The 24,929-nt window shown below is 41.5% G+C and overlaps 2 protein-coding genes across 4 annotated transcripts; one reads left to right on the forward strand and one right to left on the reverse strand.

Annotated features, from left to right (window-relative positions):
- The first annotated feature begins 2,282 nt into the window (after positions 1-2,282).
- map3k19 (mitogen-activated protein kinase kinase kinase 19) lies at positions 2,283-15,669 on the forward strand. The gene is made up of 18 exons (XM_026375884.1): positions 2,283-2,418; positions 2,943-3,166; positions 3,670-3,864; positions 4,705-4,865; positions 5,119-5,234; positions 6,640-6,773; positions 7,739-7,799; positions 8,244-8,273; positions 8,563-8,650; positions 9,353-9,478; positions 9,917-10,071; positions 10,224-10,258; positions 10,350-12,488; positions 13,266-13,367; positions 13,584-13,822; positions 13,936-14,188; positions 14,288-14,496; positions 14,626-15,669. Exons 2-18 carry the CDS (start codon positions 2,957-2,959, stop codon positions 14,753-14,755), a joined length of 4,383 nt encoding a protein of 1,460 aa, XP_026231669.1. The 5' UTR covers positions 2,283-2,418; positions 2,943-2,956; the 3' UTR covers positions 14,756-15,669.
- On the reverse strand, positions 15,412-24,182 carry ccnt2a (cyclin T2a). 3 transcript variants are annotated; one of them, XM_026375928.1, is made up of 10 exons: positions 24,004-24,182; positions 23,382-23,463; positions 23,126-23,254; positions 22,780-22,840; positions 22,140-22,202; positions 21,425-21,470; positions 19,073-19,236; positions 18,755-18,825; positions 17,101-18,427; positions 15,412-16,942 (listed from the first exon to the last, which is right to left on the reverse strand). In XM_026375928.1, the coding sequence occupies exons 1-10, from the start codon at positions 24,159-24,161 to the stop codon at positions 16,869-16,871; spliced, it is 2,175 nt and encodes a 724-aa protein (XP_026231713.1). In that variant the 5' UTR covers positions 24,162-24,182; the 3' UTR covers positions 15,412-16,868. The 3 variants fall into 3 exon arrangements, 2 of the variants coding, with proteins under 2 accessions (XP_026231713.1, XP_026231712.1); XM_026375927.1 differs by having other exon boundaries at positions 15,412-18,427; XR_003299794.1 differs by lacking the exons at positions 15,412-16,942; positions 17,101-18,427; positions 18,755-18,825 and having other exon boundaries at positions 19,101-19,236; positions 21,032-21,470.
- Between the last annotated feature and the right edge of the window lie 747 nt (positions 24,183-24,929).

The following is a 24,929-nucleotide window of genomic DNA, read 5'->3' on the forward strand; positions in this document are numbered from 1 at the left end:
AGTGAGATGCTCCACTCGATAAGGTCAAAGCATCAAAGAGAAAACAGGTGTTAAGAGATGATGAGACTCAATATTAAGAAGCTTTGCTTCATAGAAGCCATTATCAAGTATATTAAATATACTTGAGTAACTCTCTACAAGGTTGTCACAGCTGGTTTTTTCCAGTTTATCATCCTGACACATCCTTAGAGTTATTGAACTGCCACCTTCACATCTCTCTGTGTTTAATGGGGTTGAAGTCTAGGCTTTGTCTGGACCATTCAAGAGCAGAGACTTACTCAGAGTGGCCAACTCTAGAAACACTGTTCTATGTTCAATTAGCCCAGTTTGTAAAAGTTTTCTTAAAAACATATTTGGAATAGAGATGGCTGGAAAATAAATTCCATCAATTTTAAATTCAAGCTACAAAACAAAGTGTAGAAAAAGTGAATCAGTCTGAACACTTTCTGATTATGATGATACTGATTAAACATAATACATGTGTTTGTTGTTGAATCATTTGAGGCTGTTTACAAGTTGATGTATCAACAGTAGAAATCAAATTAGACATTTTTTTATTTTAATCGTGACACTTTCATTTTTTTTAAGCTTCAGATGTTTAGAGTTTAACACTGAAAATCGTGGTGGTTTTAGTTTTAACAGGAACTGATTGGTTCACACTGAACCCAATGTGAAACGTATCAAAACTCATCTATGTGACTTGGTAGAAATTGTAGTTTTCAGCTAAACCTTTGTTGTTTTATGTTCTTCTCTGCCAGATATCTTTATGATGTTGCATGAGAGGCACAGATGAATCTCACAGACAACAACAACAATGGCTGAATAGAGTATCAGCCTGTCAAATCATCTCCCACTGACAGAGAGTGGGAGATGTCAGAGTGACGGCAATTTCTGCAGCTGCAGGCTGCACAAATGAGATACGGATGATGAAGTCAGGAGATGTTGTGACAGAGCTATGAACTCTGTATGGGGAGGTAGTCAGGGTGGTGGGATGGACTCCATCTATAAACGGTTGGCTTCATGACAGCAAAGGTCCTCAAGTTATATTAAGGTAAAACACCTAATCAAGTTGATTATGAGCTGTATCAGAGGATAGTGACATAACCTAATTAGATGTTTACGTTAAATGACTTGTCGGGGTGGTTACGTGCACTTTGTGCACTGTTTATTTGCACTTTGCAGTATTTGGGCTGGAGTCAGCTGATGTATTAACTGTCATGTAAATGATAAACCTGGTTTCCTCAGATAGAATTAACTGATTCCTCTGCCGCTGTATGCAAAGACAGTCAGGTTTCTATTCAGCATATTACAACTACACATGCACTTGATATAAGACTGTAGAAAGGCAATGCAGTGAGGGAGACAGTGGATAAAGTGACACGTCATTACACAGAACAATGTCTGACTGAACACAAACATGACACAAAGTGATCCTGGAAGTCTAAAGAAACTGGTTTCCACCATTAAACATCTGACCATTATGTAATAATTCATAATTCATACTGCATTTCTGAAGTGATGTAGCACTAAAATACACATAGTTGTGATCATAGTTCTATGTAAATGTCCACAGTCTAAAACTATTGAAGCCATAAAGAACAGTGTATCTTAACTTTGCTTTTTTTTTTAATGTTTAAACTACACTATAGTGTTTCTATGATTAAAGTGAGCTTCGAAAAGCAAAAAACAATATTATTCAATCCATGTACCGTGCTGTGATGTTAGCGTCTCTAATATTAAACTTATTGATTTACAAAATTATTTCATCTCTTCAAATAAAATCTAACATAAAAGAACAGTAGCCTGAGAAAACACAAGCAAAAAGTCACATAAACCCTAAAATGTAACTGTGTCCTGAACCTAAAAGCCAATTCAGGCCCAAACTCATTTTATCTCCTTCATTTGAGGCCTTACTTTAAGTTGTATTATATCAGAATGTTTGCTTCAAAAATACTATTATCATTTAAAACTTGTATTTTTAAATCTGAAACAGGTTAATAAATAAAAAAGAAGAAGAAATCAGGATGGGGTCCAATGTTGTTTCACAGCACTGCCATTATTTTGAATTATTTAAATAGTCTGAGTATGTTGTAGAATATGTTCCTATTGGCAAACACTGATGTTCCAGGTCTCACTTTGTCTTAATGTGCCAAGTAACAAACAGGCTGCTGATATTGAAAACCACTGCCTGTCTGTGTGTCTGCCTGTCTTTCTGACTGATCTCCAAGGCAACCAAGTGTAAACGTACAGCAGGAGGCGTGCGGGGGGGAAAAGAAGAAGAAAGGAGGTGAAACACTAGAGTGGACAGTCTGTTAGAGGGGATCAAAGGCTTGTTTGTCAAATGTCCACAGAAGGTCACATATGACGAAGCTGGATCAGTTCATCAGGGAATAAAACAGATGAAATGACGTCACCGCAGTAAGTAAAGATTTCAAACATGTTCATATGTTAGACACTTCAGCCATCTTGACTGTTGTCTGTTGGCAAACATTAAACCAGAGGGGAAATCCGCCCTCAGAGGACATCTTAATATTAAACTCATACACTGTCACATGTATGTGCGCTCCTGCACCTGTGCATGTGGATTATAATTTGTGGGCAAACTCGTTTAATACACCATTATGTATCTATGTATATTGTGGTGACTCATCAGCAGTTATAATGGGAGGGAATTATTCCTATTAGGGCCTCTGTGTTGCGTCTGCAGGGAGCCATGGATCATTAGAGACTCATCACAGCGATAACATCATAGTAATGAATGCACAAATAAACAGGCTGCTGAAGGCACCGAACTGAAAGACGTCAGTTAGAAATAACAGTGCGGTGACTGCAATAATTAGCTCTGTCCCCCACACGTAAAATCCAAAATAGCTGAAGTCTAGTCTGACTCACAGCCCAGACTCTGAACTTCTCGTCATATTTATTTCACATTGATCTGGCAGGAAACCTGGGAACTATGGAGAGGAGTGAGAAGACAGGGAAAAGGTGGTGTGGTGCTGAAGAGATGCTGAAAAGAGAGCAGGTGGAGGAAAATGAAGAGGTTTTAGTGGCGAGCCTTGGACAACAAGTGGATGCTCAGGAGGGGCTGGAGGTCTCTGACACCAGGGATGTGGAGGAGCAAGGACACGCTCCGCTTATAACCGCTTGTCGAAAAGGCATGACTGAGGTAAGTTACTGTATCTGTGTGTGTGTGTGTGGGAAAGAGATAGAGAGAGAATTTGGCACCGGGATGTTTGTTGTTTCACAATCACAGTTGAACTGAGGTAACCTAGCCATTATATTATTTAACAGATCCAATGTCAGTCCACTCACTGCAAATTCCTACAGGTACACGTTTGAGAAAGGTCAGGGGTATGAGTGTGGGGGAAGAAACACCTCTGCCACATGAGAGCTTTTATTTATCTTAACAATATCGAAGTGTTTAAGTGTATTTGAGATCCATATGACCTAAATCTTCCTCTTAACGCAGCTCCTCCCCGCATCCTCTGGGGGAGCCGTGTTCAAAACAATCATATGCCTCACCGGTAACACGGTGGCCCCACAGGGAAGACACTCCCCACCATCCCTAGTGAAGTTAAATAGGTCACAGTAGCTATTCAGCTATGGAGACGTCTTCAAAAAGCGACACTCTTAAAAGCTTCCCTTTTTTCTCTGTGATGCTGTTACAAGGCGGTGCAGCGGCTGCTGAAGACCGGGGCTGATTTAACCTTGTGTGACTGTAGCCGGCAGACAGCGCTCCACATAAGCTCTCCCGAGCTCAGGGGAAAAGTGTTAGGTTGGATGACGAGGCCTCATCTGCCTCCCCAAGCACAGCTGCTGCAGGCTTCCTGGCAGGGGGACTTGCACTCCTTACAGCACCTGCTGGTAAAGCTCCCACAAACAAACAAACACTCCCACTCAAGTGTTAAAGGACTTCCCTTGTGAGCAACAACACCACGGGGTGTTCTGTTTGTGTTGTGATGTAAAGCTATATTAGATCAGGAACATGGTTCGTTTCATTCAGATCCTTGAATGACAACATTTACAAACCTCTTAAACAAAAAATGTATCTAATAATGTGATGTAATATTAGTAACGTGAACAACTTACAACAGTAATGTGGTGGCTGGTTGGACTGAAAACACATTCCTGAGTCACAAGCAGACCAGGTCAAAACCAGGTCTGCCAATCTCAGTGTGTCCTTGTATGACTTTGTGTAGCTGGAACTGTGAGACCTTTCAGTCAGTCTGAATAACCAGCACAATTAAAATAATAAGTGACAGCTCAGTGTGCGGATACAGCACATGGAAAACATCAGTGTGTGGAACTCAATTTCATTCCAATCCTGAAATCAATATGTTGATTAAGGCCCAAAAAACAAATCTAAAAACTTTCAGTATTTCATAAGAGGCCTGTATTATGTGTATCTGCGCTCCTCTGACTTCTGTGCACCTATCAGGATGTAGCAGGAGCCATTAACATACATGGCTACTGTCAATCAGATTTGACCTATCCGACTTTAAAAACCAATATATTAGCTAAACTTAAGCTTTTTTTTTATTCTGAACAAAGTTCTGAATATTTATTGTTGCTAAGAAATACTCATTATAGTCCCTGAAAACAAACTAAAGGAAAAAAAAAAGGTTGTGTGTTTTTCTTATTTAGGACAAATATAGTTATCATATATAGGTTTAGGTATTGATTTTGTCTGTCTGCGTGTTTCAGGCTCAGACAGACAGGGTGGATGTGAATGCTCCTAACAGTGACGGTGCGACACCTGTGATGCTTGCTGTCAGGGACATCGACCTGTTTGAGGGTATGGCACAGTGGTTGCCATGGGAACACAGACCTGCGGAAGTGGTCAAGGAACTGCTGGAACTGTCTGCGTAAGACAAACATGTGTATCTGTGTATCTGTATAAGACGCGTAGAGCAGCTCCACACACAGGAGCTGAGATACTGAATTAAAATGCACTGATTTTATGGAGCATCGCAACAAGACTTGATGTGGCGTTTGCATCAAATAAGACGTTGTTGCTTCGATTGGGACAGAAAAAAGAAATGTTCTGTATGTAACAGGGAAACAAAAGTCCTGAAATAACTTTCCACTCCTACATATTCTGTCTTAAAATGTAACCAGTGACCTGCAGGTACAAGACCACAACGGCTGTTCTGTGCTCCACTTCGCTGCAAGCATCAACAGTCCACTGAAGGAGGAGATCGTTCACATGCTGGCCGAGGCCCTAAATCACACAGGTGTGCAAAAACACACATGTACGCTGACACACACTCTTCAGTCAAACCCACACAGAGGAAGAACAGGTCAGTTGGGAAGTCTTAGGGGGCATAGACTCAGTATTGTTCGGTATTTTTAAACGAGTAGTGAATGAAATGAATTGTGTGATGTTTGAGGCAGTGATCAACCCACACAGAATAATCACCAGCTCTGTGGTTCTATTTCGCATTGTTCCGCCTGTTATTTTGATTTTATGTACGCAGCTTTAATGTTGTGGTTCTGTTTCACTGCACATGGCCACATTTTCAGCCCCAGCAGGCATCTGTTTTCAGTCAATCTGCCGCCTGGCCAGCCTCACACATCTGGTGAATTAGCCGCTAACTTATAAAAAAACTATATATTCACCAGGCAGCAAAAAACTTCAATTCTAAAGTTTGCTAACGTTGCTCTGTGTCTGCCATTGATGTGTTGTTAATGTTGTGTATTTTTCTGCTGCCAAAAAGTAGCTAAAAAATCTCCTAATGCTGCTTTAAAGCTGTGAGAACATTTTTATCTTTGATCCATCTGTTCATGTGATCTGCTTTGGAAAAATAAGGATTATACAGTTATTTCTACATTCTCAAGTTTCTTACAAAATGCTTGTTGTAATCTAAGTGCAAGTTGCAAGAAGGTTTTTGTAAAGTGATCCTGCACACCTGCATGGTACGGTTTTCTTAAAATAATATGAGACTTTAGTTATATGTGCAGGCATCTTTTAAAAAACAGTTTTAAAAAAGTTTCATTGTTTCGTGTCATCTCCTGCTCATTACATCAAATTAACAAATGGAAGTGATGTCAAATGAGTGATCACACTGCTCACGTTAACAGCCTCACACTAGTTACTGATTCGTTGATCAGTTACTTAAGTGACTGTGCGTTTAATGCAAAGCCTGCACGCAGCACGCGGGAACATGCACACACCTCGGAATACCTCCCCCTATTCATGATTATGTACGAGCACACACAAGTTCTTTCTGTCACTCACACACACACACACACACACACACACACACACAAACAGCATGCCAAAGTTCATTCATAATCCTGTTTTTCTCAGTAAAACCTCTGCAGTCGCACTCAAAGCCTGCACTTATGTGGGAAGGCGTAAGAGAGGTTTGTGTATGTGTGAGCGGCCACACGGCTAAGATCCTACAAGAGAGTGTGTGAGTCAGAGTTTATATTAGAGACAGAAACAAGTAAACAAAGATAGAACAATTTGTTTTTGTATTGCTTCTAACCGCCCACCCTGTGTAAACCTCACATGGCGCAGCAGTGTTGATCCTATGGATCCCAACATGAGATAGGGTCTGGACCAGCTCTGCTCCTGACTGTATCAAGTGACATTACACACCTGTATAGCTTCAGTTTAGTTCTGCTTCTGTGCAGATCCTGCAGCTGGGTCACCCATAGCATTTACCACAAACCCACGTCAGGATTTGGACTCAGAGCTGGAAGACTCGGACATAGAGTTGGACACTGACAGCCTTTATCCTAATCAGCGGATAAACAGCCACACCGGGGTAAGTGATAAATGTCAAACCACTGTAGAAGAAAATGATGGAAAATGTCACTTCACGCCGTCAATATGTCAAGGCTCTGGAGCACTGGAGCGCTTCTAAACAGTGATTGATTGAAAAGGTCCAGATTTTACATTCTACAGTGATGACAACTAAACTTGGTGATATGATGAATGATAAGTTTAGTCATTTCTTTTTTCTGTACGATGTTGGACCAATTCAGCCACGCTGCACCGAATCCACTGAACCTGTCAAGCACGGTCTGTGCTGCATTTAAGTGTTTAAGTGTGTTTTTATGTGCGTTTGAGTGCAGACTGTGGCTGCAGCTCTTAAGCAGCCACAATTAACAGACACACGCCGGCAAACTGGCAGTGAGTGGTCACCCAGAAGACAAATACATGTCAGCCGTAACTGTCTGTTTAGATAAGCATGTGTACTGTTTGTGTGTGTGTGTGTGTGTGTGTGTGTGTGTGTGTGTGTGTGTGTGTGTGTGTGTGTGTTTATGTGTGTGTGTGTGAGGAGGGGTGCTCTGAGTAACTTCCATAATACCGTAATGTGATAGAAGAACCAGGCAGGGTGGGCAGCTGGTTAGCTGGAGGGGAGGAGCAGGTGGTTAATAGGAAAGGAAAAGGGTAAATAAAGATACTGCAAATCTATCTCAGACATTTAGTGACACACACACACACACAAGTGTGTACATGCACTGTGGTAAGTCTACTGACGACACATCATCAGAGCAAACGTCCACACTGGGTGTTATATCTAATCTAGAGCTTTGCTCCTGTACTCCAACAGATAAGCGACAGACAACAGATAAACACTTTTGTTATTTGGCAGCCGCACAGTTTTATGGCTTAATTATTGATTGATTTCCCTAATAAACATAAAAATACAAGAAGCCACAGAGATCCCTCTGAGCTCCTGCAGAACTTGTATAAATAATGAATTGCTCACTTCGTTCTTTCCAGGAAGTTCTCCAGTCTCCGGAGTGCCTCCGTCTATCGGCCCATCATAAAGGTCTCAGCCAAGGTAAGAACTCAGTCAGTGATTCCTGTGGTTTCACTGCTATAAATGTTAAACTACTGATCCTTTGGAGTGATTTGATTTCGTAGAGTGGCCTGGTAGAGGACAATTACACTAAGTCTTAGTAATTTTTAAACGGTCAGAATCTCAAATTGACTTTCAGGTTAAATCACTTTCTAAAGGGAGGGCAGTGCGGGGAGGCGGGACTGGATGGGAGGGGTCTCACTCACCATGCGAGCCTGCCTGCCCATCTTCAGCCACAGCAGCGTGGTCGGGTCACAGAGAGGATAAAACAACAACAACAACAACAAACACACTACAGGAGACTAATAAGACGCTTAGAGAATGCAGAGAGAAAATGCCGAATAGTTGAGATCATTGGTTTTTACTCAAGTGTGGAGACATAAAGCGATTCACAGAGACAGGAATCAAATGTGATCTCGAAATGAGAGGAGAGAGGACGACCAGACTCAGAAACAGGTAATGCCATTGTTCTGTCTGTGGCGAGTGTGAAATGTGAGCAGTCTGTCAACTGTCCCAGATGATCACATAGTGTTTTATTGTTGTTGTTGTTGTTTTAGGCTTCGTGAACCTTCATGAAAAAGTTTTTTTTTTTCTTTGACAACTAAATTTGGCTTCTGTCAGGGCAGGAATGTAACGTTATAGGTCATATTAGTGTGTAACTGTGAACTGAAAACACAATGGTTTTAAGAATGGTGTGTGTGTGTGTGTGTGTGTGTGTGTGTGTGTGTGTGTGTGTGTGGACCAGATAAGGGGATCCCCCATTGCCTCCGAAACGCCATGGAAACACTGGGAGACATCAGGCAAGCCTACCAGGACGCGGGGAGGGGAAGCAGGTGGGCAGGATGATGTCTCTCAATCTTTCTCTGTCTCTCTCACACACACACACATAAAAATTATCACATACTATTAATTAATAACACTACATAGGAACAGTTGATCTTATAGACTGTGCTGACATTTGATATCACATCGACTTCTGTTCATACGTAACCACAAACAGTTGTGCGTTTACAGCAAACACTCCCCCCCCCTCACTTGCACAGTACACACTCCTCAGGCTATAGTCAACAACTGCCTCTCACTTTTACACCAACAGCAGAATAGCGTCCTCTCGGGTTACGCTCACAGACCTGTACGCAGGCACCTGTCACTGTGTCCAGAGGACAACCTGTTCTGCCCAAGCAGGTTAGAAACACAGAGACGGGGGAGAGAGGGCTTTGGTGAATCAGCTCATTGTCTCTTATGTGGAGCTCTCAGCACTGAATCAAGTCCAAGCTCTCCAAGGAGAATAAAGGTCTTTGAGCAGGTCTCTAATTTCATAGCATCAGCTTCCAGAAACAGAGAGTGAAGGAAATGAGGCATTTGGCATTATGTTCAGTTCAGCACAAAAAAAAAAAAATCTCTTTGTAATTTTCTTCTCATTATAATGTGGTTAATGAGCATATCTGCCCTAAGTATATTTATACTTCCTTCCTCTCTGAGGCAACATTAACTACATACAGTAACTTTTCTGCTTTGTCCCTGCTTATCCTCAGCAGAGAAGGTTCATCTCTGCCGAGCATGAGAGACCACAGCAGACGGTGGAGCCATATAGATCCTGCTCCCTCGTGTGGCTTGCTGAGTCCAAGGACCTCCTGTGTACCTGTACCCCCTCGACACAGGTGCATGCACTGTGGCAGCTGCACTACACATCTGATGTTACATCATAAAAGCATCGACATAATATTTTGACCTATAGCTTTCCATGTGTCCTTGACAGCGCAGCACTTCTTGCTTCCTCTTTATCAAAATGACAGCACACACTGTAAACCACATTCTGTGGACACAAGCCAAGACTTGGAGCTGGAGTTTGGTTACTGTTTAACTCTCTTTGAACACATTTACTTTGGCAAGGTTCCCAACCCCCACTCTTCAAATCCCCTTGACTTATAGCAGCTTAGGTGTAACACAAAGGGATAAAGTAAAAAGAAAAGCATTGTTAAGTGTTTTTCTTGCAATTAAGATCCAACTTATTGTCTATCCATATTTTATTATTTCACTTTTCAACAGAAATGTGACAGTTGGACAAAATCCTAACATTTTGATTCTGTCCTTCACAGGCAGAGAACAAAAAGTGTGGTTGCTGCATCACAATCCCTTCCCGGCCTGCTTTCTGTTGCTGAGCCCAGCCAGCTCAGCCAATCAGCCCCAAGCATCATGGAACCGCTACTGTCCTCAGACATTATGACACAGGCCAGGGCACACATCCAGATCCGTATGTAAATGCACAATACATTGACACAGTAGACCTCCAAATGAGATAATGGCAGCTGATTCGTTTATTTTTAGTGCTATCAAAGTGTTTTGGCTCACTGATGATACGTTTGTGACTGTTTATTTAAACTCATAATCCCGTCCTGTCTGCAGGCCTCGGTTCTCACAATGCTGTAAATGATCAAAAGGTGAGTCTTCTTATATTTTCATCCTTGTTTGTCTGGCCAGTGAAAATCACAGAGTTACCATAAATATCCTTATTCCCTGCAGTGTCCACAGGGTCTCTTGTCAGCTCTGCACCCCAGAACACCCAAGCTTTTGGCCCCTCTCAACAGAAGGCCCAGAAACAGTGCAGCTCTGCCAGTAGTAAGGCACCATGTTCCCTTAAAGCCCATCAGCCAGAGCCCCCTCTCGTCTGGGACTAGCTTGAGGAGAGAGAGGCCGTCCTGGGGCAGCCCCCTCACTACTAAGGGTGGTAGTGAGGAGAGTGGGTCCAGCAGCAGCAGCAGCACCCAGAGCTCCATGGACCTTGAGGATGACGATGAAGAAGATGAGAGGGATATAAAGGAGAGATCTTCAGAAGACAGACTTTTGCGACATTTGAAGGACGTGAACACCACTAAAGCTGATTTGATCAGGAAGACAAAACTACATTTTAATATTGAGTCAAAGATCGGTCACCTTCCACCGATCCACAGATCAGCACATAATCTGGGTCGTGATGAGAGTGATCTTCTCTGCATCGCTGACAGACATTCCGTTATGAAATGTGACTTTGCAAAACAAGATGACAGCATAAATTATATTAAAGGCTCTGTGAATGAAATCACATCAGGGTCCAAGGATGAAAACCACAGTGTGGGCTGCACTAAAGAACCTGACAGTGCGATTATTCATGGAATTACAGCTAATGACAAAGATGGACTGCACCATTTAAGACAGACGGAAAAAGCAATGAAGGATTCCTGTTCTCAAGAGTCCCAGGTACATGAACAAATCCTTAGGAATGCTGAGGATGCAAAGTTAAAACCCTGCACTGATGTGGGGAAAACATATTTGCTTATTTCTGCTGTTCACGTGGATCCCAGGAGAGATGAGAAAACCTTAAAACCAGCCCAGAACAGTGAGAGAAGAACCGGTATGAACTGTGAACTAAGAGCAAATAATCAAACTAATCAGTCCTTCAACATACTGGCACACAAAGATCAAGGCATCATGAGTCAGTGCAAGTCCAAAAGCAGACTGACACATGTCAAAGAGAAAAGCACCAAAAGCCCAGAGACGATTATTAGCAGTAAAGCGGTTACTGTAACTAAAGTCAAAGCAAAGCTTAAATCTGTTGGTGCTCATTGTTACACTGGCAAGCCGTCACCAAGGAAGAAGGTTATTGACCATCCGCAGAACAAAAGGACAAATCCTGAGAAGTTGAGCAGCAACAGAGCTCAACAGTACACACCAGTGAGGGAGCTGAATAGCGCCCGGACCTTAAAGAAAGTCACTGTAGCCGGGGCGCCAAGATCAAAATCTGTTGTGGACTTCGTCACCTACAAAGACATGTTTCAGCAGATACAGAATGAGGATGAAGGACCAGCCATCTATGAGATGTTTGCTGGTCCCGTCTATGATAACCTTCGGGTTTCCAGCACCTGTGTGAAAACAGATAGACAAGTCCAGTCTTCTCTGTCCAGGAAGCCACGACAGTCCCACAGGGCCAAACACAGACCTTCGAAACAACCTCACTGCAAGCTGAGGAAAAGCCCAAGGGAGACAATGGTGGTTCTACCAAAAAACAAAGCCAAACTTGTGTCCCCTAGAGCAAAAGCTCACCTCACAGCTGTACCAAGGAAAGGCACTTCTAAAACAGACAATATGCCTAAGCTGGAGGTGGAGTTAGTTCTCTCTGAACATGAAAAGATTTATCATAATGATGCTGAAGAAAAGGCTGAAGACCACATCTTATCTACCATAGAGGAGGCTCTTTCTAAATACGGGTCTGAAACATTACAGCCTGATGACAAAACACTGACTGGGCCAATAACGTCACCTCATGCTGCACTTGAGCAGGATTATAGTCACATGCACGTGAATAAACAAGAAACAAGTGTGAATTCATCAAGGGGAAACCTAAACGGAGCTGTTCCTGAACATGTGTTACATCAAAACCAGCTGAAGATCAACACTTGGACATCTTCAAGCAGCAGCACCAAGAGCAACGCCATTGTGTCACCAGTTTACCAGAAGTTTCTGGATGAGGTGGGCGATGGGCCACTGACAGATGACCTTCTGCAATGTTTGGCTGAGGAGCTGATCTCATTGGATGAGAGGGATGTTACCATAGGCCCATGTTCTGATAACCTGAAACCAAGCAAAAAGACGCCCAGCAGGGAAGAAGGCCCAGGAAGAGATATTCTTTCTGAGGTAAAGATTTTGATTAAGAAACAAAATTTAAAGAGAGAAAGGTCCTCATCATAATGTCGATGAACTCCACATGTAACAACAGTTTTAACTCATTTTATCACAGTGCCACATATTTAAGGATTTATGGTGGACTGTCTTTTTTTGGGAGGGCAAGCAAAATGTCTTTTTCTCTTCTTAAATGTTGATTTTATTTCAGCTTTTCTTGTATTTCTTACTTATTAGTTACACCAAAAAGACAGTGAGCTTTGTAACATGAGGACTTCAAGTTCTGTCCCAGTAGCCAAAGTGTCCCCTCACTGTCCAGGGTTGCTTCAACATGGGCATCCACCATACAGTATCTCCTGTGCAAAATAAATGTTTGGGCCATGACACCCCCATGACATAAGTTGTAAGAGGGAATGATTTAGGGTAAACTCTTCAATCCATATCAATGTAGCATTTTGAAATTATATTGATGTTTGAGATGTTTTAAGCCAAGAAACAATAATTATGCTGGAGAGGGCCAGTCCTGTTTAAGACCAGTGAGACCAGTTTAATCCCCTGCATGGAAAGCAGATGGGCAGATAGAATAGGTACTTTATTGGAAGTGTTTTCACAAAGTATAGCTCGTCTCTTTAAGAGAAAAGAGTTTGAGGATGAGGAATAAATGGTTGGATTAGCAACCAACCTCACCTCAGTTAATGAGGAGAAATAAGTAATGTACATGTGGTTATTAATCAACCACCACCCTGCATGCACACACTCAGTTACTTTGCTTAGCGTTCATTGTATTTGCAGGTTGATTCAACGGACAGTGCGGCTATGATTGGCTCTTTAGTTGCAGATGACACTATCACGTGGACCAAGGGTGAAGTACTCGGCAGAGGAGCATATGGGACAGTATGTATGCCAACTCACCATAACAAATTAAAGCCAATAGCGCATCCAAGTCTAAGAAAAAAGACTCAGCAATGTCATTGTAGTGGCACGCCTACCTCCTTAGTCATTATTTCTACCACAAAATTGGTATAATCTATTTATACAACCATAGCCAAATACATACATATATATATCCAAAGCATGGCACTCTGACTAACTCTGCTACCTTCTTACCAGGTCTACTGTGGCTTAACCAGCCAGGGCCAGCTGGTAGCTGTGAAGCAGGTGTGTCTGGATACCTCTGACCCTGGTGCTGCAAAGAGAGAGTACACTCGTCTGCAAGAGGAAGTAGAGCTACTTAAAACCCTAAGACACAGCAACATTGTGGGCTTCCTGGGGACCTCGCTTTATCAGCATGTGGTTTCAATCTTTATGGAATACATCCCAGGAGGATCCATCGCGAGCATCCTTCACAGGTTAGGTTGATTTCAAACAAGGCCAGAGGTCTGATGGAATACCTTATCTAGGACCAAGCACCAGCACGGGGCTTAATGATAACCTCTTTACTATGTCTTCAATACACTTTCAGGTTTGGTCCTCTGCCAGAACGAGTCCTGGCGCTATACACACATCAGATCGTGAAAGGGGTGGCCTATCTTCACCTAAACAGGGTAATTCATCGTGACTTGAAGGGAAACAATGTCATGCTGATGCCCAATGGTATCATCAAGCTCATTGACTTTGGCTGTGCGCGCCGTCTCAGCTGCCTGAACCACACTGCTAGCAACAGTGGAGACCTGCTTAAGTCTGTCCATGGCACGCCTTACTGGATGGCACCAGAGGTGAAAATATAATTCATTGACGTGGTCTTCTCGTTCATGAGGACGACTCTTTGTTAAATGGCGGTCTAAGCTTTAATTGGCCCCTTTTCTACCTTTTAGGTCATCAGTGAGGCAGGATATGGCAGGAAGTCAGATATATGGAGCATTGGTTGCACAGTGTTTGAAATGGCAACAGGGAAACCACCACTGGCACACATGGACAAGATGGCTGCCATGTTCTACATTGGGGCTCAAAGAGGGTTGATGCCCTCCTTACCAGAAAGATTCTCAGATAACGCTAAAGACTTTGTAAAATCTTGCTTGACGAGGTGAGATCTGTTCTCCAGCCTGTCTTGTCTTGTTGAATGTTTGGCAAATTAAAACAATGTGAAAATGTACTTAACAGTTATATATTATATTGATTAATTCCCTAAATTAAATTTTTCTCACAACTCTAGTGACCAGAGACTGCGGCCGTCTGCAGACCAGCTCCTGAAGCATTCATTCATCTCGAAAACTGAAAGTGCAGCGAACTCTTGGGAAACCCAGAAAAAGACCTGCTGCGGCCACTCAGGACTGTGTGGTTAATAAAGAACTACACTAAGAGATGGCATGAGGCATGTGTCCCACATAGAAACTACATTTAAAAGTATCTCTCTTCAACTTGAGTTTAAAATTAGCTACACAAGAAGCACTTTTGTACATTTCACTTTGAAATAACCTTTTAAATGTGAAGATTTATAACAGATTTTTGCTACAGACTTATTAATGTGCCAATCTTGTAAATGTTTTAATTTTACATTCTGTTGTTTGGCATATTCAGATTCTGTTAAAGTGTTTAATGTACTGTATGTGTCATATCATTTTATAAGCCCCTTCCTGTGCCAATGTGAACTACTAGTGCCCATTAGTTTTCTTTTGAGTCATAGAGAAAGTGGTGTAAGAGTGGGCTTACACAGATTGCAGCAAAAGGCTACTAATAAAATGACAGCAACAACCAGAATTTATACCATGTTGGATAGTGGCAACTTTATAGTTTATTTATGTTACTGAAATGTAAAAAAAAAAAAAACAACAAAAAACTGAAGAGTGGCTCATACTTGTTTGTCCACAACTGTGTTTGTTCTGTGCCCAACGGTTAAACTCCTAATGAGGGTGCAGACAATGAATTCAATAAGTATTATGCACACTCTAAAAATAAATGAGTAACCCAGTCACAAACAGCAGACACTGGGTCATGTCAATACTTTAGAACAACAGTTTAATGAAAGTGATGAAAAGTGTTTGGATGAGTGACATAAAACCTATCAAGCACATCCCTTATGCAGATACTTGAGGTTTCCAACATGCCCAGCAGCTCATCTTGCATATGGCCAATTGGTTACTGTTACTGGGATGGAAAGAGCAAATACATTTGTTTTTGTCTTAATAGTACCCTGTTAATGGTCGATTGGACAATATCTGTATGTAATTTAAATTAAAAAGCATTATGTAAACTTTAATAGCACACTACTACTGTCATTGTCAGGTTTTTTTTTTCTCTTTTTAGGCACAACCTTTGGAATTCAGCTTAAGGTCTAGGTCCAAAAAAACATAAAAGAAAGAAAAATGAAAACTATATTTGGTATAAATTGCATTTCTCTGATGTGTAAGGATGTGTTAGATGTGCCTGTTTTGCTAATGACATCAACTGATGATTTCCTGTGATGGAAAAGCACAGTACAGCCCCCTCTGCAGGAAGGCTGTAAGAAGCACACACACCACTGGAACGCAATCATTTACCCAAAGATGACGAAATAGTGGATGAACAAAATAATAGTCTTTTATAGGTATTATAGTTATCTTGTTATACTTACAAGCAGCTCCAAACCTGAGTAGTCATGGTATAGATTTTTTTTTTCTTTAAACATACAAAAATGTATGTACATTGATCTCCACTTCCTGTAAACAGTAAGTATGCGTTCTCCTTTAAATCCCTTTGATGATTGAAACATGCAAATCATACACAGTACTCAAGTATAAAATGAAATCAAGACAAGAAAGTAATTGAGGAGATGAAACTTTACACCTAAAAGAAAATTGCATCCATCAACAGTACTAAATGGAATGCCAGCAAACATAACTTGAACTCATCTCCAGCTGGCCATTGGCTTCCTCCATCCAATGGCTGAAATGTGATTCAATCAAATTACTTGTTAAAAAAAAATTGAGGCAGAAAATGAAGAAAGTGCACCTTCTATGCCTTTTATAGTACTTTGTAATACGTTTTCCCATGGTGAGATCTGAAACGTAGGAAAGGGCTTTTTGCCCCTGATGAAAACAGACACTCAACCCATCCTCATCACATACATAGCCACCCACCCGACCCACCCTTGCACATTCCAAGACCAATTTGAGGAGGAAGGAGAACCAGCAGCAATTCAACACACTAACGGAAAGACGGGGCTTAGCGTCACAGCCCAGCAACGTGACAGTCAGGAAGCATAATTTTTCATATCTCATCTCTCAGTAAGTCCAACACTACTTTTCATATTTTTGCAGGTAAGTTTTTTTTCTGCCTTTCAGTAAAGGGTTTTATCATCACATAAAGAGTTATTTTCCTAGGGCACTTAACAAGGAGGTGAGCATAGTCTTCAAAGTCTCAACTGTGTGTAGTTTGTTGCCATTTCCATGTGCTGACCATGGCTGCAGACCTGTGGACTCAGTGTCTCTGCTCTCCCACTTCATGTGGCGATTCACTAGGAGGAGGGTACTGCTGAGAGGTCCGCAGCCCACCTGGGTGTGACAGGAGGGGAGGAGGAGAAACAAGAATAAGGAGAAGGAGGAGGGAGGGAGGCAGGGAGGTTAGCCAAAGAGCTGCAAGCCAGATGAGACACACTGCAGTACAGGAGAGGAGCAAAGGGGAAAACAGGGGGAAGAAAAAGATGAAGTACCTGCAGCACCAGAGCCACCCTTGGAGATTTTGCTCACTTTGGAGCAGGAAGTAGATGATGAGGAGGGAGGGTGGTGGTTGTGGCTGGCATCAGGGTATGCCCTCTTGCGTGATGACGATGAAGACAAAGAGGTCGATCCTGGAGGAGCAAGCGTTGTCCCTTCCATGCTGACCAGGCCTGGAGGACCCCGTAGCAGGCATCCTCCGCCACCTGGACCCTCAGGGCCTCCTCGTCCATTGCCACTGTGTGTGTGAGGGTGACTGTGCTTGTGGTGGCGATGGAGGTTGTGCTCCGCTCCACGATGTTTCTCCTTACCAACCAGAGGGCTGGAATGTTTACTCTTGTTGTTGGCTGCAATGCCCTCATCTGATGAGCTGTGGCGCTCTGATGATGCAACTTTTATCTTCATCTTAAGTTCATCTTTGCCTGGCTGTCCACTTTTATCCAGCTGGGTGCTCCCACCAGAGCCGGGAACAGCCAGGCGGAGTTTAAGCGAGCCTTTGTCCCGTTTGTCACTCTGATGACGCCTGTCTTGCCCTGAAGCTGAAGAAGGGACTTTAATTTTCATTGGGGAGGCTGTATTGCTGCCTCCACCACCACCACCTCCATGGGGTGTTTGGTGTGGCTGTGAATGTTTTCTATGGTCTACTTGGCTCATAGATAATGGTGCATAGGTTGAACAAGAGGAAGCAGACATCTCCCCCTTCATATCGCAATCCATTACTCCTCCATGCTGCTCCTGCCTGCGTTTCTCAGCAGGGACAGTCAGCTCTGTAGCATGTTTCTCTCTGTATTTGTCCAGAGACAGCTTCTGAGCAGGAGAAGGTTGTGGTGGAGGAGGATGAGCTGGTGGAGGGTAGGTGGACTGAGATGGGGGCAGATGCTTTCCCACTCCACCCCCACCAGCTCCTTTGTGTTCCTGTTTGACAATATTGAAGTCTATTGTTTTCTCAGTCCTGTATAATGGAGCATGCTGAAGCAGAGTGGAAGTGGAGGTTAAGGACAATGTCTGCTCTTGGTGAGGCATGCCAAGGGCTTCCTGTTTTAAACAGCTGGAAGTGTACCCTCCTTGGCTCTGGTTGCCCTGGGGCCACTCACTGTGGCTAGCTGGATTATATGTGCCAGCCATAGTGTCCAGATTCAAGGGTGCACCTGCAGACTGGCCAGGCATGGGCACAGTGAACGTGGCGCCAGCTTTGGAAAAACTTGGGTTGGAGGAGGAAACTCCAGGAAGTGAGCCATCACCTTGGAGCATGGAAGGTCCAGCAAATGAGCTGTCCGTCAACTGGGTGGCGTCAGTCTTAGGCTTTTTAGCAGCTTGTGTTGCCTAGGCAGTAGAAAGAGATTTGTAAATCGGTGACCAAGAGGCTTCAAAATAACAGTGGGACAAATTATACAGGACTCTATGCTTACATTTATTTGTTTCTTAGGAGTAAACTGGTTACCTTCTTTATTGTCATAAATATTATACATATAAATGATCTTTAATCATCGTGATTTATTTTTCTCATCATCATCAGTCAAGTTTTTTGCTATATGTCTACAAACTTAAGTGAAGTTTATTTTTCCCTTTACAACAGACACTAATCATTTTCAGAATAGGTACTCAACCTATTTGCTGGTTTAAAAGAATATACACATAAAAATACCCTACCCTCCAGTTGCGTATCCTCTTTAGCCGGCTTGGCGTCTTCTCTAGGATCTGCAGAAACTCATGGGTCAACTCTGCAAATAAAAGGCATTAATGCTGTCAAATAACCTCAAATTCATCTGCTACATTTACAAATGCAACAACTTTTAGATTTATATATATTATAATATATTAATATGTGAATTTGATTAGCTTCCTCTGGGTAAATATACTCACAAAACACAACCACACTGAAAACCTTACAGTAACAAATATATACAAAATATGTTAAATGTTAATTCAATGAAACGCATATCAAAGCTAATATCCATTTCAACTCACCATCAAGCAGCTCGAGAGTGACAGAGCTGTCCACATACTCCCACCAGTGTTTCCCATCAGTAGAAACTGGGATCTCCCAGTTGGACCACTTGCAGGCCAGGTGGATGCACACACAAGCAATCACTGTGGGCTTGTACTGGAGGCAGAAGGTAGTGAGGTGTAGACTGCGTAGTGTGTGAGGGTATGCGCAAGTGATGTGAGTGTGTGTATGAAAGAGTGAATATATGTGAGTGTATGGGCATGTGAGTAAGTTGATGGGGGCCAGTTGTAGTCACGATTAGTCCGACATATGGAAAAGAGAGGGTGAAAAAAACAGAAAAGGGAGCAGACAGCTTTAATTTCCTGCTAGCACCGTTTAGCAAAACAAACCATAATTTCATTGTGTTGATATATTAAATCCCATCAAACAATGTGATAGTTCCTCAGGTCAAACTTGGGTGACAATACAGACAACATCTAATACCATGATTTATATAATGCAAGGTCACAATTCCTAGTGTGCTCAGAAGTAAACATGTAATGACACAATGATTTATGTTTCAAGGAACTTGGATGGTTTAAATGTTGGTGTACCACAAAAGGGAGGTGGAAATGGAACCATGTGCAATCTGCCTATTACGAAACAGTGAGCCCTGAGGCCACCCAGGTGACAGCATTATTACACCATTTACTGACAAGGGGCTGCCTCTACAAGCCTGTCTGTGCAGATCTCTCTTTGTTTGGATGGTGTTAAAATGGATAAAGCCAGTGGCTGCAAATAATTTAGCACCAGTGCTGCCAGTGTCAGGGTCACACTGTTTGCCTAATACCGAGAGCTTCAGAAACATCATTGCTAATTCACCGATGACTAAGGTATAAAAACCTACCTACCTAAATGCATGTAACACTGTTTTATGGCAAGAGAAGTGCAAGAATGAAAGATACTGGTAGAGACTAATGGCTACCATCCATGTCTCAACAGCTAAAAGACAAAGTGCTCCAAAACATTTCAACATCACCATCAAAGGCTCTGGGTCTTTGTGAAGAAGGTAGGAACAAGTTCACCTTTGGTGAATCTGATATATTTCAGTTAATCTATATTGGCACCAACTAAATAATTTCTCACCTTTAAGCAATGAATAGTGTCATGTCATACTATACAGTAATGATATAGTATATAAGAATCTCAAGAAAAATGTGTCTCTAACAGCACTTTACTGACACCTTCTGTCAGTATGCAGCAGGCTATTAAAAAACAACTAGCCATGACTTCACAACACGACATTTTTAACACATTTAGTACGAACTGGATGGTAACTTAGTGTGGCGACACAAGTACAATGCCTGGAGTCTGGACTGTAATATTGCAGTAGTTTTAACAGAATTATCAATCACAGTCAATATTTACAAGCACTGGGCTGACCCCTAATTCACATTTATCAATAGATTGAAAATCCTTTCAAACATTAGAAACAGTGAGTCTTACTACTACATTAATTTAGTTTGTTATGTGTATTGAGCTACTTCACGAACAGTCAGCAGCTACAGCATCAAAACTTCTAACACCATCAGCATCCAGACATTGTTACATGATTTGAAGCAGTTGGAAACAAAGACACTAACAATTACTTTCCACCACCAACAACTTCAAACAAACCCTTTAAGGACCAAGATTTTAACCCTATTTGAAGCAGGACATTTCTTCGTGACTTTATGGTAAATCATAATCATCAAATTTTGATCAGCACATAAGAGGTACTCAGTGGCTTACTTATACACATTACATATTCTCCAGGTCCTTAATGGGTCATCATTAGGTCTTTCACATGAGCTACATGTATGTAAGAATACTGTAGAGCTGGAAAAAATGTGCATTTAAAGACAAGCAAATATTGCACAAGCTAAAAAATATTTGAGAATGCATTTTGAACAAATGGATGTGAAAAAAGAAAATTGTAAAAATGAATCTGCGGTACTTACCGGAAGGACCTCTACGAGAAATGTTTACATCTGTGAAATCTTTAGCTGCTATTCAGGCTACCAAAGTGTCTCTTTTAGAATTATGCACTTTTTCGCAACCGAACAAACATGTGGGTTTCAAGCGCACCACTACACTTCACATTTTGCATTCAACCCATCTGTGCCAACACGTGGTCCCTTGTACAATACACCGCACTGCGACCGGGGCCGGTAACGCTACAAGCCACCACGTCCCACTTCCTTTGAACAAGGGAGGGGAGCTGAGGGAAGGAGGCAAGCGTCCCAACAACCACCGGCGCAAGTAGGGCCCGTTGGACACTGAAAGGGTACCCTGCATTAGAGGAAGCTATGGTGTGCAGTCAAAGTGCAACAAAGGAGGGGCAGGATAACAACCTGTTGGTAGCCATGAAATAGGAAGTCTGTGCCAGATCCTTGCTTGCTGTAAGAAAAACGATAAAGAAAGAATAATTACCATTTCTGTAAGCCACAAACATTTTGTCATAATTCCCTTTTTTTGTTATTCTGCAAGGCACTGGGTAAGCCAAGCCCAAAACTAAAAACTTAAGAACTGATATAACATTTTGGATACAGCAGGCTATTACGCCTGAAGGCAGTGTTGGGAAATAATTTAATACTGTCAATTAAATATGGTTATTTTATCTCGATCAAACTCGAATTTGTATAATTTTACAACTATTCATTATGACAAATTTATCATTCTGAGCAATTTAAAAAATAAGTAATATAATAATACATTTGATTTGTATACATATTTGATATACTGTACTATGGCAAATATGCAAATATATGTTAGAACTAAGCAACTGTTAAAATAACTTTTTGGGGGGAAAAAAATGAGAAAAGAAAATTAAACTGAATTTTTAACAAAATTATTACAATTCAGTCTTGGACTTGGCTTGTGAGTCTCACTAAACATTGTTGTTTATGTGTTGTGTCATGAAAGAAAAATTCAAAAGATCATCAAAAGAACAAGGTGTGTGGTCATGTAACCATTAAATCAGCAAGGTTTTCACCCCCCTCCCCACCCATAACTGAGGTGGGAAAAAGAAGAGCAGAGGGCACAAAGAGCAAAGAAGGAAGCCTCTACCTCGCACTAGCTGGGAACATTTCACCACATCAGTGTGTGGGTGATCAATAGTAATTTCAAAGCCTGGAACAGAATACATGACAGGTGAGTTCAACACAGACACATTTGGGAGATGACATAGCATTTTATGATAAAACAAACAAATTTAGTGCTCATTTTTAAGTCCACTGATTCAGATTTAGCAGTGGGAATGTAACAGTTTTGAAGGGCTGTACATTAATGGTTAACCCAAACATGAACATTAAATATTGTAACCATATAAGTGGTTATATGAATTATATAAATTAAATTACATGTGATATTTATATGATATCTAAGTGAGCAAAAACAAAATGTTGCACTGTCATGAAATGGAGATATAATTAGCCAAATCTTAAATTCTCTAAAGCCTTATTTAGAGCACAACTTATAGCACAACTAATGTTAGCAGTGAGGGAATGACACCATGTGATTTACTGATAATAGTGATTTGACCACACAGTAATTGATAAAACATTACACTTAACAGGCTGTGGTGAATAAATTCAATAGTCATTAACAGCACTATTTCTTTACTGATAAAAATAAGCCAGTGAAAATAATTATAATAATCCAAAGTCCTCTCTCGCTCAAGTCATCCACTCCAGTCACCACTACTTACCAAGGGTCTGCAGCACTATGGATTCAAGTATCACCAGCTCTTGAGCTTGCTGGAGGTATGCCTGAAGTTTGATAGACAGTCATTACAACACAATTGTAATGAGTCTATTAAATGATTGATCCCCCTAACGACTGTGGCCTAAACTCCAAACAGAGAGGCTTGTTTCAGTGTTAATGTAGGCGTTTTTAGGTGGCCAGATGGATAAAAATAAGGCTGTTAGTACAGGAAATGTGGAACAGCCCATTATACACTTTAATACGGATAACCTTAACTTAAAGGACAAGTGTAGTGAAAGCGTGTGTGTGTGTGTGTGTGTGTGTGTGTGTGGAGGGGGTCCTGAACTTACATTACTTTTTGTGTCTAGAGGCGGTTCTTGAGGATTCAGGCAAGCATGTGCAACTTTGATCACGTGTTCGAGTTTCCGAGGTTGCTCTTCCACTTTTGCAGCCAGAAATAAGGTGGTTGGAGAGATTATCTGTAAAAAAGCACAAAAACTTTTAAATATATAGCCATGCTATCTACAAGATGCAGTTTTTTGTCTTATCCATATATAATATGTGACACTAGGTTGCAGGTCTGAAGCAATGTAACATAATACTTACGTTTCTATGGAATTTGGTGAAAGAGTGGTGCATATAAAATCTATGCATGTAAACAATAGCTGTATTTATTGTTAATTGAGAGCTGGAAGATGTGTTAAGGAAAACGGTAAAGTCAGTTTTAATCGACACTCTAAATGTTAGCGGTTAACGTTAGCATGTGACTTAGTTTCCGCAAGAAGATCTGAAATTGCGACTTAAATTAGTTTACGTGATGTAAAGAAATCTATCGTTATTTTATAAGCTAACATTTGGTTGGAGTTATATCGGGTCATAGGGTAAGATTTTCAGTCGAGGATAGCAACAGCTGCAAACTCGGCTAATGGCCTTTAGACGTTAACCCTCAGCTAGCTTTCTAGCTAGCTAACGTTAGCATGCTAACGTGAGCATCAGCTATATTAGCGTAGAGCTAAACGTAGATTTACATGTTTAAATTGGCATATTAACTAATACAACAACATTTTAACCAAAGCAAAAACAAAGCATAATGAGAAATAAGGAAACATGCTCCCTAATCACAGCAGTCACTTTAAAATTAGCTAACGGTAAGAGGCCCGCTCCAACGGTTAGCGCCATGTCTAACTCACTACTTCGTGCCGAGGGATAAGTTGTTTACAAAGGATACACATTTAGCCTCTGGCCCATATCTTGGACCAGATTCGCTGCTTGCTGACGGTAGGACAGCTCTCGGTCTGGTTCTACTCCACATCGGCGGGACGGCGTGTTTTCGAGCTGCTCCCGGGTGAAAAACCATTTCGACGAAGACCCCCGGCACGCCGCCATTGCACTCCAAGGTTCACTTGCGCATCGACAAAGCGGATGTGACGTCGTCGTCGCACAGGAAGCCACGACTTCTGCAACGCAGAGGCTGTAAATGAATAAAACTCAGGTGATGCTGTTGAACAAAGATGCTGAGCATCACATTATGATCGTACGTTTACACACGAGGAGCGTTATGTTTAGTTTAGTTCTATTTATGTTTTTTGTCGGAACGAATAGCCCATGATTCGTGCATGAAGAGGGACCGACAACACCCCAGACTTAATAACAAGTAATATGTGTATGTGTTAAAAGTGAGTGATCACATTGACAGGGGAGGACTGTTGAGGATCACATTTATTAAAGCATATTGTTGCATATACATATTGTATTTTAAATCAGTCTAATAATGTGGGATCACATGTAAAAAATATATCTGAAAACATTCAAGAAGACATTCTTTTACAGAGGGATGTTGGCTAAACTAACATCCATCATGGATAACACCTCCCACTATATGACTTTACAACACAGTACTACAGTGACACACTATGTACCTACACGGTGTATTTCATTCGTTGTTGCTGTTGTTGTTTATGTCATTTGTTTTTATACTGGTGTTAACTGGATATATTATCGTTGTTTGGTGTGTAATCAATTAAGTAATTTAATTGTCTTGTAATTTATCTTATTTTTTCTTGTGTAGTTAATATTGATGCTGTCCACTGTTTTTTTATACTGTCCTATTTAATGTCACCTTGCTGCTGTAGACAAAAGACTTTCCCCATTGTG

Source organism: Anabas testudineus, chromosome 21 (assembly GCF_900324465.2).
Source record: "Anabas testudineus chromosome 21, fAnaTes1.2, whole genome shotgun sequence".
Taxonomy (NCBI): Eukaryota; Metazoa; Chordata; class Actinopteri; order Anabantiformes; family Anabantidae; genus Anabas; species Anabas testudineus.